At 48.2% G+C, this 12,063-nt stretch overlaps 4 protein-coding genes across 4 annotated transcripts; 2 read left to right on the top strand and 2 right to left on the bottom strand.

The window, feature by feature from the left end:
* Positions 1-41: 41 nt before the first annotated feature.
* On the top strand, positions 42-393 carry PAAG_12575 (hypothetical protein; the record flags this gene model as incomplete). Its single annotated transcript, XM_015848050.1, has 2 exons — positions 42-218; positions 316-393. The coding sequence occupies 2 exons, from the start codon at positions 42-44 to the stop codon at positions 391-393; spliced, it is 255 nt and encodes an 84-aa protein (XP_015702340.1).
* Positions 394-1,654: 1,261 nt separating this feature from the next.
* Positions 1,655-2,149, bottom strand: PAAG_12574 (hypothetical protein; the record flags this gene model as incomplete). Its single annotated transcript, XM_015848049.1, has 2 exons — positions 1,655-1,835; positions 2,076-2,149. The coding sequence occupies 2 exons, from the start codon at positions 2,147-2,149 to the stop codon at positions 1,655-1,657; spliced, it is 255 nt and encodes an 84-aa protein (XP_015702339.1).
* Positions 2,150-3,683: 1,534 nt separating this feature from the next.
* Positions 3,684-4,558, top strand: PAAG_08523 (hypothetical protein; the record flags this gene model as incomplete). The annotated part of the gene is made up of 2 exons (XM_015846537.1): positions 3,684-3,816; positions 3,936-4,558. 2 exons carry the CDS (start codon positions 3,684-3,686, stop codon positions 4,556-4,558), a joined length of 756 nt encoding a protein of 251 aa, XP_015701201.1.
* A 2,425-nt stretch (positions 4,559-6,983) lies between these two features.
* On the bottom strand, positions 6,984-11,402 carry PAAG_08522 (hypothetical protein; the record flags this gene model as incomplete). Its single annotated transcript, XM_002789551.1, has 2 exons — positions 6,984-7,918; positions 8,003-11,402. The coding sequence occupies 2 exons, from the start codon at positions 11,400-11,402 to the stop codon at positions 6,984-6,986; spliced, it is 4,335 nt and encodes a 1,444-aa protein (XP_002789597.1).
* Between the last annotated feature and the right edge of the window lie 661 nt (positions 11,403-12,063).

The following is a 12,063-nucleotide window of genomic DNA, read 5'->3' as shown; positions in this document are numbered from 1 at the left end:
CTATCCAATATCCGCAAACCTATTGAATACGCGTCGCAGTCATGTCGAAATCCTTCACAACCGCCGAGGTGGCCCAGCACAACACGGCCGACAATGGCATCTACATCGTCATAGACTCGAGCGTATACGACGTGACGCAATTTGCAGATGAGCATCCTGGCGGCGCGAAGATCCTAAAACGGGTTGGGGGCAAGGATGCGTCGAAGCAGTTTTGGAAGGTCAGTGCAAAGATTAGCCTCACCAGACATTCCATTTTGCCACGCCGTCTATTCATGTAACTTCATAACTGACTTGAACGGAATGGCACTACTACAGTATCACAACGAGTCCGTGCTGAAGAAGTACGGCGGCAAACTGAAAATTGGCGAGGTCAAGGAGGCCGCGAAACTATAAATCCATATAGTAAACGATGATGTCTTCCGCTTTTTCCTTTGGCGGCTCTCTTAATAGAACAATCTTCTATCATGTGTGTGTGTGTGTGTGTGTGTGTGTGTGTATGTGTGTGTTTATATTAATTTTGCTGCTTGGGTAGGAGCATAATAACCAGCCCCACGGCGATTCCTTTGCTCTGTTTCTACATCTCTTATTCTTCTCCCTTGTCATTTTCCTTTTTGATCTCGTATCTTGCTGCACATATGGGAAAGGATACGAATGAAGGTCACCATGAGGTTGTAATTCTATGTGGTGAAGAGTTCTTGAATTTGCTGCGGTTCTTAAAAGGGTTCCTGTGTTTATTAGATGTATGTACGCATATTCCTCTTGAGATTTTTAACAAACAAGGTCAGTGAACAGACAAGATTTTTCTATTCTATTCTAATCTATTTTGATTTAGTTTCTATTGCCTATGGCTAGAATGTGCATTTTGTAGCACTTCCTGCTATCGAATGTACCTTGTTGTATAAAATATCACTCCGCGGCCTATTTAGTTCAAGTTTGTTACATTCGTTTGTGCAGCTGGCATCCCTTGCCTGGATGCCAATTTCTTATGACCCAAAATCCCTTGTCAAACAGGATAAAGTTGGGAGAGCTTCGCTCCCATCCATGCCCAATCTTCAGGTAAAATGCTACCCCAATAACCGGCATATTAATCCATTCAGGGCAGGCCACTGAGCGACGGGCAGCATTGACCAAGTCGGAGCTGGTATGGCTTTTGAGAAGATTGAGACCAAGCGCCCGTTCACCTGTGTAGCGAGGAACTGAAGGAAAATAAACGTGGAGGCCCGTATGGCTGGTACATTGAAGGTGGCTGCAAAGGCTGTCAAAGACCTGGATGGGCTGCGTGGATTGATTAACATTGAACATCTAGCTTGCGGGGCATATTTACATAACAACTATGTTCTGGATGTTGACATTTTCTATAGTAATAAGTTACGATTCACAAGTCTGTCATTTCTTCCTCGAATCGCAGCTCCTGCTCCTGACGTGGAACACAACAGAGAGTCGCGGAATTAGAAAAGAAGATTGTGCTTCGCATTCTCAAGCAAAACATCAGTAAGTAGTCTTCAACCATAACTACCAGCTTCGCCATGAGGTAGTTATGTAGCTTGTTTGTTCTTCCTTGCTGAGAAAATTTTCCAGATATATTTTCTTGCACCACGAGTTCTTGCTTGGGATGATCAATTCCACGCTGGCTGTGCCTTCATTGCTCAGGAGGTCATCCCAGGTGAGCCGCTGAGTGCCGTGTGGCTTCAATTAAATTAGCGAAGATCAGCAAGGGCATCGATCGTGTGGAGCATTCGCCAATGTAGTTTCCAGCCTTTGCAGAACAAGATTTGTCAAATATCCGAATCCGAATCCGAACCGTCAACCGAACATTCGGAATAACGGATATTCTACTGTAGCATCAGTGTCAGCAGCCTCAAATCCCTGTTATTTCGCAATATAGTGCAATTGAAAGTCGTCTGTTGGAGATGCTGCACTCTTTAACTTCTCAAGCATTTGACGCGACGTTCGGCAGCTCTGGGTGAAGGGCGCCCTGGTAGTTGGTGGTCTGAGATGGGCACGGAATATGTAGCATCCCATTGAACTTAGGCCCTGAATCGTTCGTTCAGATTTCTTCGAGGCTAATCTCATACTGAATTTTGGCAACATCCTTATCTGGTGGATACGCTGGGTAATCAGGTTCTTTCGGTATATCCGGAGGTTCCATTTCAAGGTTCCAGATATTCAGCGACCCGGAGGGACTCAGCTTTGCGCGATATCGCAGTCATCCAGGCATCCCAATCTTCGGGCCGCGCAGGATCTCAACCCCTCAGGTTCATGGGTATATAGTCTCAGTTTCCTCCATGGCGGAATATTCGTTTCTCGGCCTTCAATTCCGAATTCAGGTTACGTATTCGGTGAGGGCGTTTTATACCTGTGTAAAATGAGGCCTATCTCGCAGAGATTTCAGGAATACAGTTAGGTGGTGTGATAGATGAGACCTATTGGGAAAAAATAGGGGTTTGAGGCTGCTGACACTGATGCTACAATAGGATATCCGTTATTCCGATATTTGACAAGATTTGGTACCACTTTTACATAGGCCAAATTCCACTCCGCAGACTGTTAAAACGATATCAGGCCATATGCTGACAGCAAGGTTTACATTCATGCATGCTATGATCGCCAGGTATATTTTTGCAGCCACTCTGATGAGCGCGCTATCAAACGAAGTGGGTCTAAAACCACTACCGTTTTCGAATATTATCAAAGTTCCTAAAACGGGAGCGAGATACAGTGTGGAAAGAAGACAGAATGCTACAAGATATTGTTGCGGAGCCCCACGCACTTGTCCACAAGGACTTCTATGGTGACAACATGTTTGCTAGCAACGGACGATTGGCCGTATCGTCGACGGGGAATTTTTCAGGGGCCTAAATATCCCCTCAGTGAGCTTTTGCGTGCCGTCTCAGCACTCCCTACCTGCTTTCCAGCTCAGGATGAGACCAGAAGATAGCAAATGGATAAATGGGAAGAGGTCCCATCAGGATTTTGCAAAGATTGTTTGGCAGAGGGGATAGAGCGAAGAGAAAGTACGAACTGTTTTGCGGGTTTGCGGGGCGGGCGCTACCCTTTGCAAAGCTCGTACGCTGATGTTTGCCAAAGGATGATAATGGTGTTGATGAGGAAGCGGAGGAACCTATCTACAAAGCTAGATTTTAAATTTGCTCTCTTCTCCTTCAGATCTCTCTGTATTTCCTCAAATCCCCCATTTTATTTCTAACTAGGAAATCCCGTTTCTCACCATCTTGTTATTATCTAAATATACAGTTAGCATCTTATGATAGATCAGAGCTGGAGCCACGGTCACTTCTTAGTATTATTTGCAGACTAAGTGATAATTCTTTTATCATCCATGGATAACCCTGATCGCGACACGGAACAGAGCTCAGCCAACCCTCATATATGAGTTATCTAGATGCCGGTAAGATACTTCGTCGAGGGGGAGATAAATAGATGTTGGAACCTAAAGAGCAGCTGGGGAGCATTGCTATGGGATGAACGCTGAAGTGGACCACCAGTCTGCGAATCATGATCCATCTTCGTTTGGCTTCCTCAGCCAAGTCAGTCTGCTAAATGTGTATTTATTTCGCTGTTCTCTGTGTCGCTATTGTGTCTCTGGATACGTCTCCAAGTTGGATTGACCCGAATCAGTGACTCAAACCGGGCTGTGAAATGCTATCCGCTTAACCCCTCAAAACATGGCTGAACACGACGCCTGGTCAGGTGAAGAAAGATACCTGCCAATGGTTATTTTCAGCCTTGTCAAAAACTCGTATAAGAACATTGCATCGTCAAAGGAACATGGTCGCTGTCCAATCCAAGCTTCCCTGAGTATTTGCCCGGTGTTCTCCTATCGAAGCCCCCAAAATAATCTCCCTACATTTAATCCAACTAAGACCAAGACCATCACATTCTCGATTCAAATATTTAGCGAGTAATCTTTCCAACAGTCACAGAAACTATGGACCAACCCAATGTTGCTCCAACAAAATACGCCATCCGGGCTCAATATACCTCGAAAACAATAACTGTCTACCAAGCTTATTCACCAGCAATTGCAAACGCAGCGCTGTCCGCCGGTAAATTCGTCGCCCCTTTCAAACGTGTGCGCATGACCTGGATCAAGCCCTCATTTCTCTGGATGGCCTACCGCTGCGGCTGGGCCACCAAGAAGGACCAGGAGCGCGTGCTAGCTATAGAAATTACACGCGAGGGGTTTGAATGGGCGTTGGCACATGCTTGTCTGAGCCATCCCACCCCGCGCCTGTATGCGGACCACGCAGCCTGGGAGCATCGCAAGAATGAAAGTTCCGTACGTGTGCAGTGGGACCCGGAGCGAGATTTTGAGTTCCGACCTCTAGAGTATAGGTCGTTGCAGGTTGGGTTGAAAGAAGAGGCGGTGGATAGATATGTGGATGAGTGGACAGTGGGGATTAGGGATGTTACATGGTTGATGCAGGAGATTGGCCAGTTGGTGAGGGAGGGGAAGATAGAGGAGGCAAGGCGCAAGATGCCGGTGGAGGAGGTGTATGTCTTACCGACGGATGTGGCCACGGTTGTTGGAGCAGATTAGGTGTTGATACGCAGGATGAACGGGGTAACTAGAGGGGGTTAGAAAGTATTCTACGGTTGGATATAGAAGCTTTGCGAGAAGTGGCGGGAAGTGGATGATGGAATGTCTTTCGTGCAGAGAAGACGCCCAACGGATGATCAGAAAACTCCAATACCCTGTTGTTTCTCATATCTCAGCATTTATCGGATCGCTTGATGCAGTCGTCGCATGGTTAGTTACTTTATCATACAATTCAGTCCGATATGTGGCATTATTGAAGCCCTTGATATATCCATGGGCTGACTTAGTGAGGACATGCATGAGCAAATATTTGGGAGAAACTTCAGACACATTTTAATATGATGACATGTCACCCAAGTCTATGCACTTTATGCAACGGGCGAAGATGACAGGACAATGGATTGAGCTTCCCATATCGCATGAATTGATTCAACGGCTTTGTATGCGGCAACTATCTCTGAGTCAACCACAGAACAAACCAACCTTTCTCTCTATGGCTGCGAGATACCAGTGAGCCAACTTTTACGCAGTGGAGGTCGTAAATAGGAGGCCAGAAAAACAACATCTCATGTCTGTGCCGTCCATCTACAAGGGCCGCTTCATCAGGCTCCGTTTCCCCTTCCGCGTCCTCTCGCCGGTTGGTCGGAGATACTTCCATTTATTGAATCATAGACTTTTATTGACGCATATAAGCATGGTGGCTAAATCATTCCGACAATAGAACCTTGGGCTCTTCCTCCTTGTTGGAACTCAAGGATCGAAACATCCCGGGGTCAGATATCCATTCAGGAAGCATTGCGGCACATGAGTAGCAAGTGTTACAATATGTAACACCTTGGATACGATGTCCTGTACGAGACTGTGATACCGACAAACGGATGAAGATATCTTGCCGTTACTCCGAGCCTTCTAGTTATGCGCAAGCAGCAAGTGTGTCAGCAAAATATTGGTAAACGGAAAGGGAAGTTGAAAGAAGGGGAAAGGTGACAAAGGGGAAAACATGCAGATCCAACAAATATGATATTGAAACTATGTTGAAATCTGGACGGGTTGTATTCGGGAATCGACATGTGTGAGATTGCGGCGACCAATATATGCTTGCAATGTACGACAAACGTTCGCAAAGGGGGGAATCAAGGTGATGAGGACAAAGCACAGGATGGGCATAAGCAACAATAGATGATATGACTACGTTGACTGCCTCTCTTTCCTCCTGCTCATTCTTCTTCTTATCTTGCTTCCATTCCGTTTGTGTCCAACTTCGATAGACGTGGTGTGAGTTGAATGGTTTACACTCGCCGATTAAGTATCCAATATGAAGGCAGAAAGGGAGGAAAAGAAGCGAGACGACCGGGAAAAATGAGCCAAACGCAGCTTCACTCTTGGAATTGATGGAATTAAGACAAATATTTCATCGAAAACCCCGTACGTCAATCACCATATCTAAACGGCATCTGAGATTCAACAATCGAGCTGGTTGATCCCGCTCAGTAATCGATCAAATCGATCGATCGAAGAAACAAACTGCCAACGGTAGGGAATAAAAAGAAACCAATACACAGGGGAAAAAAACTAAAGTAAAAGAGAATATACATTAACCCAAGGATGGGAACGTCCGTTCGACCGTTTTGAGCGGGTTCATATTCCAAATTGCTGATTCCTATTCCCATTCCTCTTTCTTCTTACAAAAACGAACGAGAAGTGATAATAAAAGAAACATTCAATATCAACATCGGATATTCAGCCAGAACCAATTCCGTCATACTTTCCCTTGTATACATAACAAGAAGAAAGGGAGAGAGTAAATAACGAAAAAAGAAAAGAAAAAGAACTAAATAACAGGATCCGAGAGTGAAAAGGTGCAAAATATAAAATCAAGGATTACCAACGGTCTGGAGAACGAATACCGGAGGAAAACAAGGTCGGGAATAAATAGGTTTTAAGATCGGTTACAGGAAGAACGCCGCGGAAAAGACACAAATGGCCAGCAACTCCCGAAGAGCAACAAGGATATAAAAGAAGACAAAGAACGGAAGTAATCAAAAGACATGGAATAAAACTGTTGGGAGGGGGGGAAATAAACTAATAAAAACGAAAATGATTGTGCTGATGCTGGCGTTGGCGTTGGTGGGTGGCCCCACACAGCTATTTGTACAGCTTTCCCTCTCTATGACATCTGAATCTGCTTACCCTTCTGCACATCATACCTAGTTCCAACCTCCATCCCGAATCTGTCAAAGATAAAAAGAAAGGAAAAGAAAACAGAACATATAAAAAAATTAAATACAAAAAAGAGAGAACAACTGTTTTCAACACGGTGGAACCAAAATCACATATATACTCACGCCATTCCTTCATTCACGTGAAGAACGTGGGGAGGTCCCTCCTCACCAGACATGAAGTCAAAAGCAGCAAAATCCTTCACTCAGAACTCTCGAAAGGGATCCTCATTGCGAAACAACGTATCCCCATCTTCCGATCCGTAAAGATCGGCATCAGGACTTTTCGGCGGCCAATAATGGGCATCCCTTCTTTTTCTTCCACCACCGCCTCCGCCGTGCCGTGATCGATAGCTATAACCATGACCATGACCATGACCATAACCAAAACCCCGTTGACGAGCAACTTCACTTCGATCCACAAATGCCTCCATCCTCATCGTCCCCACAGCCTCGAAGAAATTACTCATACCAACACTGGACGGTCCACTAGCATCGGAGGTACGATGGCTAAAGCTACTCTGCCCGCTATGGATGCCAGACAACCCAATAGTCGAGGGTGAGTAGAGATCCGATGACCCGGCCGTGGTGGCGCTGTATGTTGACGGGGCCACTGTGTGGTTTGAGAAGGACCTGAACGTGCTGGGGGGCAGTCGTGGTGCCGTGTTGCTCCGCTTGCGGGAGTGGGAAGAAAACCGCGGCACATTGGGTGGATCTGCGGCGTCCGTAATTGGTTCGTTTGCGGCGTCAATGGCTTTGTCGTAGGGAAGTTCGGGGACGGTGGTGGGATGGGAATGGGAATGGGAGGCGAAGGTGCGGTTTGCTGTTGGTTTAGTTTTACCTTTTGCTACGCGGATGGAGTCGCGGATTGGATTGCGGCGGAGCGAGGAGCTCGGGGGTGGGTGGTACTCTTCGTGCGGCACGGGGGGAAGCGTGGCAAGCTCGTTTGCGCCTATGGATGAGTGACTTAGGAAGGAAAGGGCTGTTAACCAGACGAAATGACGTTCCAGTGTCATTGCTGTGAACTTGAGTGCGCGTTGAGGAGTGAGGATTAGGATTGAACGGCTGAAATGGTTACCAGGGCCGGCACCCTTGGGCAACGGGTTGTCATCCTTGACGTCGAGGACGGACTGGATCGTTACTTTTGAAAATAAAGTGTCAGTCAACCAAAAAAAAAAAAAAAAAAAAAAAAAAAAGAGGGAAAATGAACTATACTAATACTTACGCTTTCGACCGCTTTTCCCCAGTAATGCAGATCCGCTCGTGGGTTGTTTACTACTCCACATTACAGCCCTCTCATAAGGTGCCAGCCACACCCACCTCTTATGCCTAACGCCATTCCCCGTGATATTCGCAGAAACCTCCTCACTAGATTTCCCCAACTCCCACCCATCTCTGTTATTCTCCGTCATCCCAAACGACTTTCGTCTCCGTACATACTTCCACATCCACTCACCCACCATAGTCTGTGCAATCGCATCAACAACGCTAGTCTGTTGTACCGACACGGACACCGATGTCGCTGCACTCGACTCCTGCCGCCAATGTGAGCGGGCAGTAGGTGGGGGGAATCGATTGGACTGCAGTGTGCCAGGCCCACGCTTACCTCGTGGAGCCGTAATTTCGTCAAAGGGCATGGGCGGCAACTGAGGACTTTCAGGGCACGCAGAGGACGTCGTCGACATGGCTGGCGGCGAACGACTCTGCTGGCGATCCAGCCGGTGATGGCCATTCGGATGCCCATGTCCATGCTTATGTCTCCTCGACACAACAGCTGCAGAGCGCACTTTACGCAGCGGAGGTTCCTTCGACAGCGACAACCGGCCATCGCGCTCCGGGAAGTTCCCGTTACCATACGGTGTGGGGCTTTGGGCTCCTTCACTTGCGCTGATGGGGATTTTGCGCGAGCTCAATCGAACAGGGACTGGGAAAGGGGGTTTGGAAGCTGTGGTGGACGCTGCGCTGCTGCCGATGCTGGGAGCACTGGGGCTGCGTGGCCTATATGCCTGGTGAGCGGCTGTGGAGCTAGAGATCATGGCTGTGCGGCGAATGTCAGGTTGCTTCGCGACATTGCCCAGTCTCAGGGGTCTGGGCGGTCGTTTGACTGGGGCTGCTGATTTGCCAACAACGGCGGAGGCAGAGGTGCCCATGGGCCGTTGCTGCTGAGAAATTAAGGATGATGATGCTGGTGCATGTGGAGCGTGTGGTGAACGAATGGACTTTGGCGAAGGTTGCTCGTCCTCTTCTTCATTTGCCGGGTGTTCCGCACGCTGTCCACGCTCTTCGAGTAGGTTATCGTCCAATATCGACGGGGAGGGCTTGGTAACCAGCTTCCCGGATTGCAGCGTGTAAGATGCCAACGGGCGATTAAAAAGCTCCTCATCGCTAAACATATCATCCGGTGGCTCGGGCCATTCATCATCGTCACTAACATTTTCAAATCCGGCAAATAAACTACTACTCCGAAACGGTCGCCGGATGTCCGGCTTCACGTCTACATCTTCAGAGAGAGGACCGTTGTCGTTGTTTCCGGGATATGCTTGGAATTTCCCCTGCTCTTTGCTGGTGGTGGAGGGTGTCCTAGCGGGTTCTAGAGGATCAACTGGCGGTGGATTGCGGAGTCTTCGTTTTGCGGATTTAGGGGGCGGGACGCGGAATGACCGGATCGGGGGTGGTGATGGTAGCTTCGTGGAATCTGAGCTGGTTGGATGTGGTTGTGGATGTGGACGGTCCATAATGGCAGACGGGAGGAGCTTTGCGGGAAGCTTCACAGCTCGTTGGTCGATGCGGATCTCTTCGGTTTGCATGCCGCACGACCTCAGTTCAACAAGTGATTGGATATTGGTTTGGCATGATATGCTCTTTGTTTGTGGGGGTAAGACGACACTGTTCCTTGCGGAGGGTGGGTTTGAACCCGGGGGTTCAATTGTGATCATGGGGATTGCGGGCATCTCCTTGCGAACGGTTTCTTTTAGTTGTTGGTATTCCTCGTCCGTGATTATTACATCGTCCGTTTGAGTTGAGATGGAAGCTGTTGCGACTACAGTAGTTGGAAGCGGGGGATCTAAAGAGGCCGTGAGTACTGGTGTGGGAGTGGGCGTGGGCGTGGAGTCTTCTGGAGTAGTCTCCCCCATCTCTGGGGTCCCTAGAGGGCTGTGAATCTCTGCTGTTGTTTGACACGAGGAGGATATGGTGAGAGCAGTCATGGTTACTGTACTGCTGTCTTTCGATTGGTAAATAGGCGTTTCCTTGTTCGAACACACGCGCTTTCTCCCCTGATTTTCATCATTTTTGCAACTAGCGGTTGGTGGGTCCTCAACAATAATAGGCTCGACGGGAATAATCGAGTCATCGGGATCAGAAGCGATCATTTTGGGAGAAGGAGGTGGAGTATATTGGATCCCTACATCTCTGTATTCGAATAATGGTGCAGCAATGGTCGTTTTCTCATCGTCCTCAATGTCACGAATCACATCCAGATTCTTTGGAAGTTCGAGTACGTCGGGGGTGCCAAATCTTTCCGACCCATCAACCGACATGTCCAAAGTACGTCGGGCAACCATGCTCATGCGTCGTGACTGCATTGACATAGCCCTTTCGTCCGAAACCGTACATCTTGAATCAGGCCTGTCATCCAAACCCAATGTATCCTCCTCTTCCTCGTCAAAGGCAAGTTCATCCGCCAGATTTAGCCCATCAGTCTTATTCGATCCATAGCCATTGGCCATGCTCATAACCGAATATCGAAGATTATGCGGATCACCGTCATGAGTACTAACGCTGGCCGTGCTCGTCCGACGGCATCCCAAGACACTATTTGAGCGAATGCTGTTGGTATCACTACCCCTAGTCGTCATGCCATCGCGAATGGCATCATCAAAGTCACCACCAGCACCCAGAGGCCAGGGGTAGGACCCAGCCGCCTGCGCCGCCGCAACCTCATTAATAACAACCTTCAATCTCCCCTCTACAACATGAACCTTCCTCTCCCAACTCCTCCTCTCCTTTTCCCAATTCATCTTATCTCGCTCCCACAGCGTCTGCGCCCTCTCTAGCTCCTCCTCCTGCGTCCTCACCCTCTTCTGTGACTGCTCAAGCCTCTTCCGAAAATCCGCAATGTTCTCCAATGCCTCATCGCGCTCCTTGGACAATTCAGCCATGGCGGACACAGACCCACCTTCCAGCACCTGCATCTGCCGCTTCAACGAGAGGCTTTCCTTGGCGCTTTTGGCCAGCGTTTCGTTGAGGGAGTCTGCTTCCGCCTTTGCGGTTTCGAGGGTGATCTCCAGCGTATCGATGGCACGGGTTTTCGCCTCCATGTCGCGGCGGAGGGACAGGATTTCAGACACGAGAGATGCATGGAGCGTTGGTGTGAAACGGCGTGGGTCTAGGGGGGATATGGTCTCGTCGTTTGCGGCGTCAACTGGGCTGGAAGGGCCATCTGTTTCATAGCGGTTGGAGGAGGAGAACCGTGTGGGAGACGAGGAGGGGCCGGGGGAGGAATCCCGCCGGTGAAGGGAGGGCCGGCGTGACATGGGACTTGAAGAGTTTCTGTAAGGGGTGTCATTCGGGGTGGGGAGGGACTTTGCGAGGTATGCATAATCCGCCTCATAGTCGGAGGCCATGGTGCGTGTTTTGTGTGCTTGGTTATGGCTGGGAAATTTTATTTGCTCTTCTGGTTTAATTGACGGCGTTATGCATGACTGGCTTGGTGTCGCGATATGTCAGGATAAGAGAATTCTGTCCGCGATTCGTTGTGGAGCAGATGTGAGGAGAGAGAGATCAATGAAAAGAAAAGGAATCGAAATTGAGATGAAAATGAGAGGGTTGACTTGTTGCGTTGTGTGGTTTAGAATTGAATGGAGTAGATTAAGGGGGATTTCTTCAATCAGGGGTCAATTTGGAACTCTTTGGTGGGCATCTATGTATATATGGTTGTATAGAGGGAGGTAGTCCCCTCGTTTTGTATAGCATATATTTGCAGCAAGGGCAAGTCTTATATAAGACAAAACGAAGGGGGGTTACCCTGTTGCATGGTTCAATTGAGATGACAATTTTACCAATAAATTTATTTTAATTATCGTTCGTTCGTTCGTCGTGTTGTATATGTTCGCAAAAGGGGCACTCTCAATTCTTCGGTGAGTATGAGGGTAAAAATTTCAGCCTATATCTTAACAAGGAGACGGGATTAGTTCTAAACTGTCAAATCATATAGCATAGCATAGCATAGCATAGCATAGCATATCTGAGAAAAGAAAGACTTGTACGTGAAATGGTTCTGGGTTG

Source organism: Paracoccidioides lutzii (genome assembly GCF_000150705.2).
Source record: "Paracoccidioides lutzii Pb01 unplaced genomic scaffold supercont2.36, whole genome shotgun sequence".
Taxonomy (NCBI): Eukaryota; Fungi; Ascomycota; class Eurotiomycetes; order Onygenales; family Ajellomycetaceae; genus Paracoccidioides; species Paracoccidioides lutzii.
The sequence above is the reverse complement of the archived record's forward strand: the minus strand, read 5'-3'. Positions and strand labels throughout refer to the sequence as shown.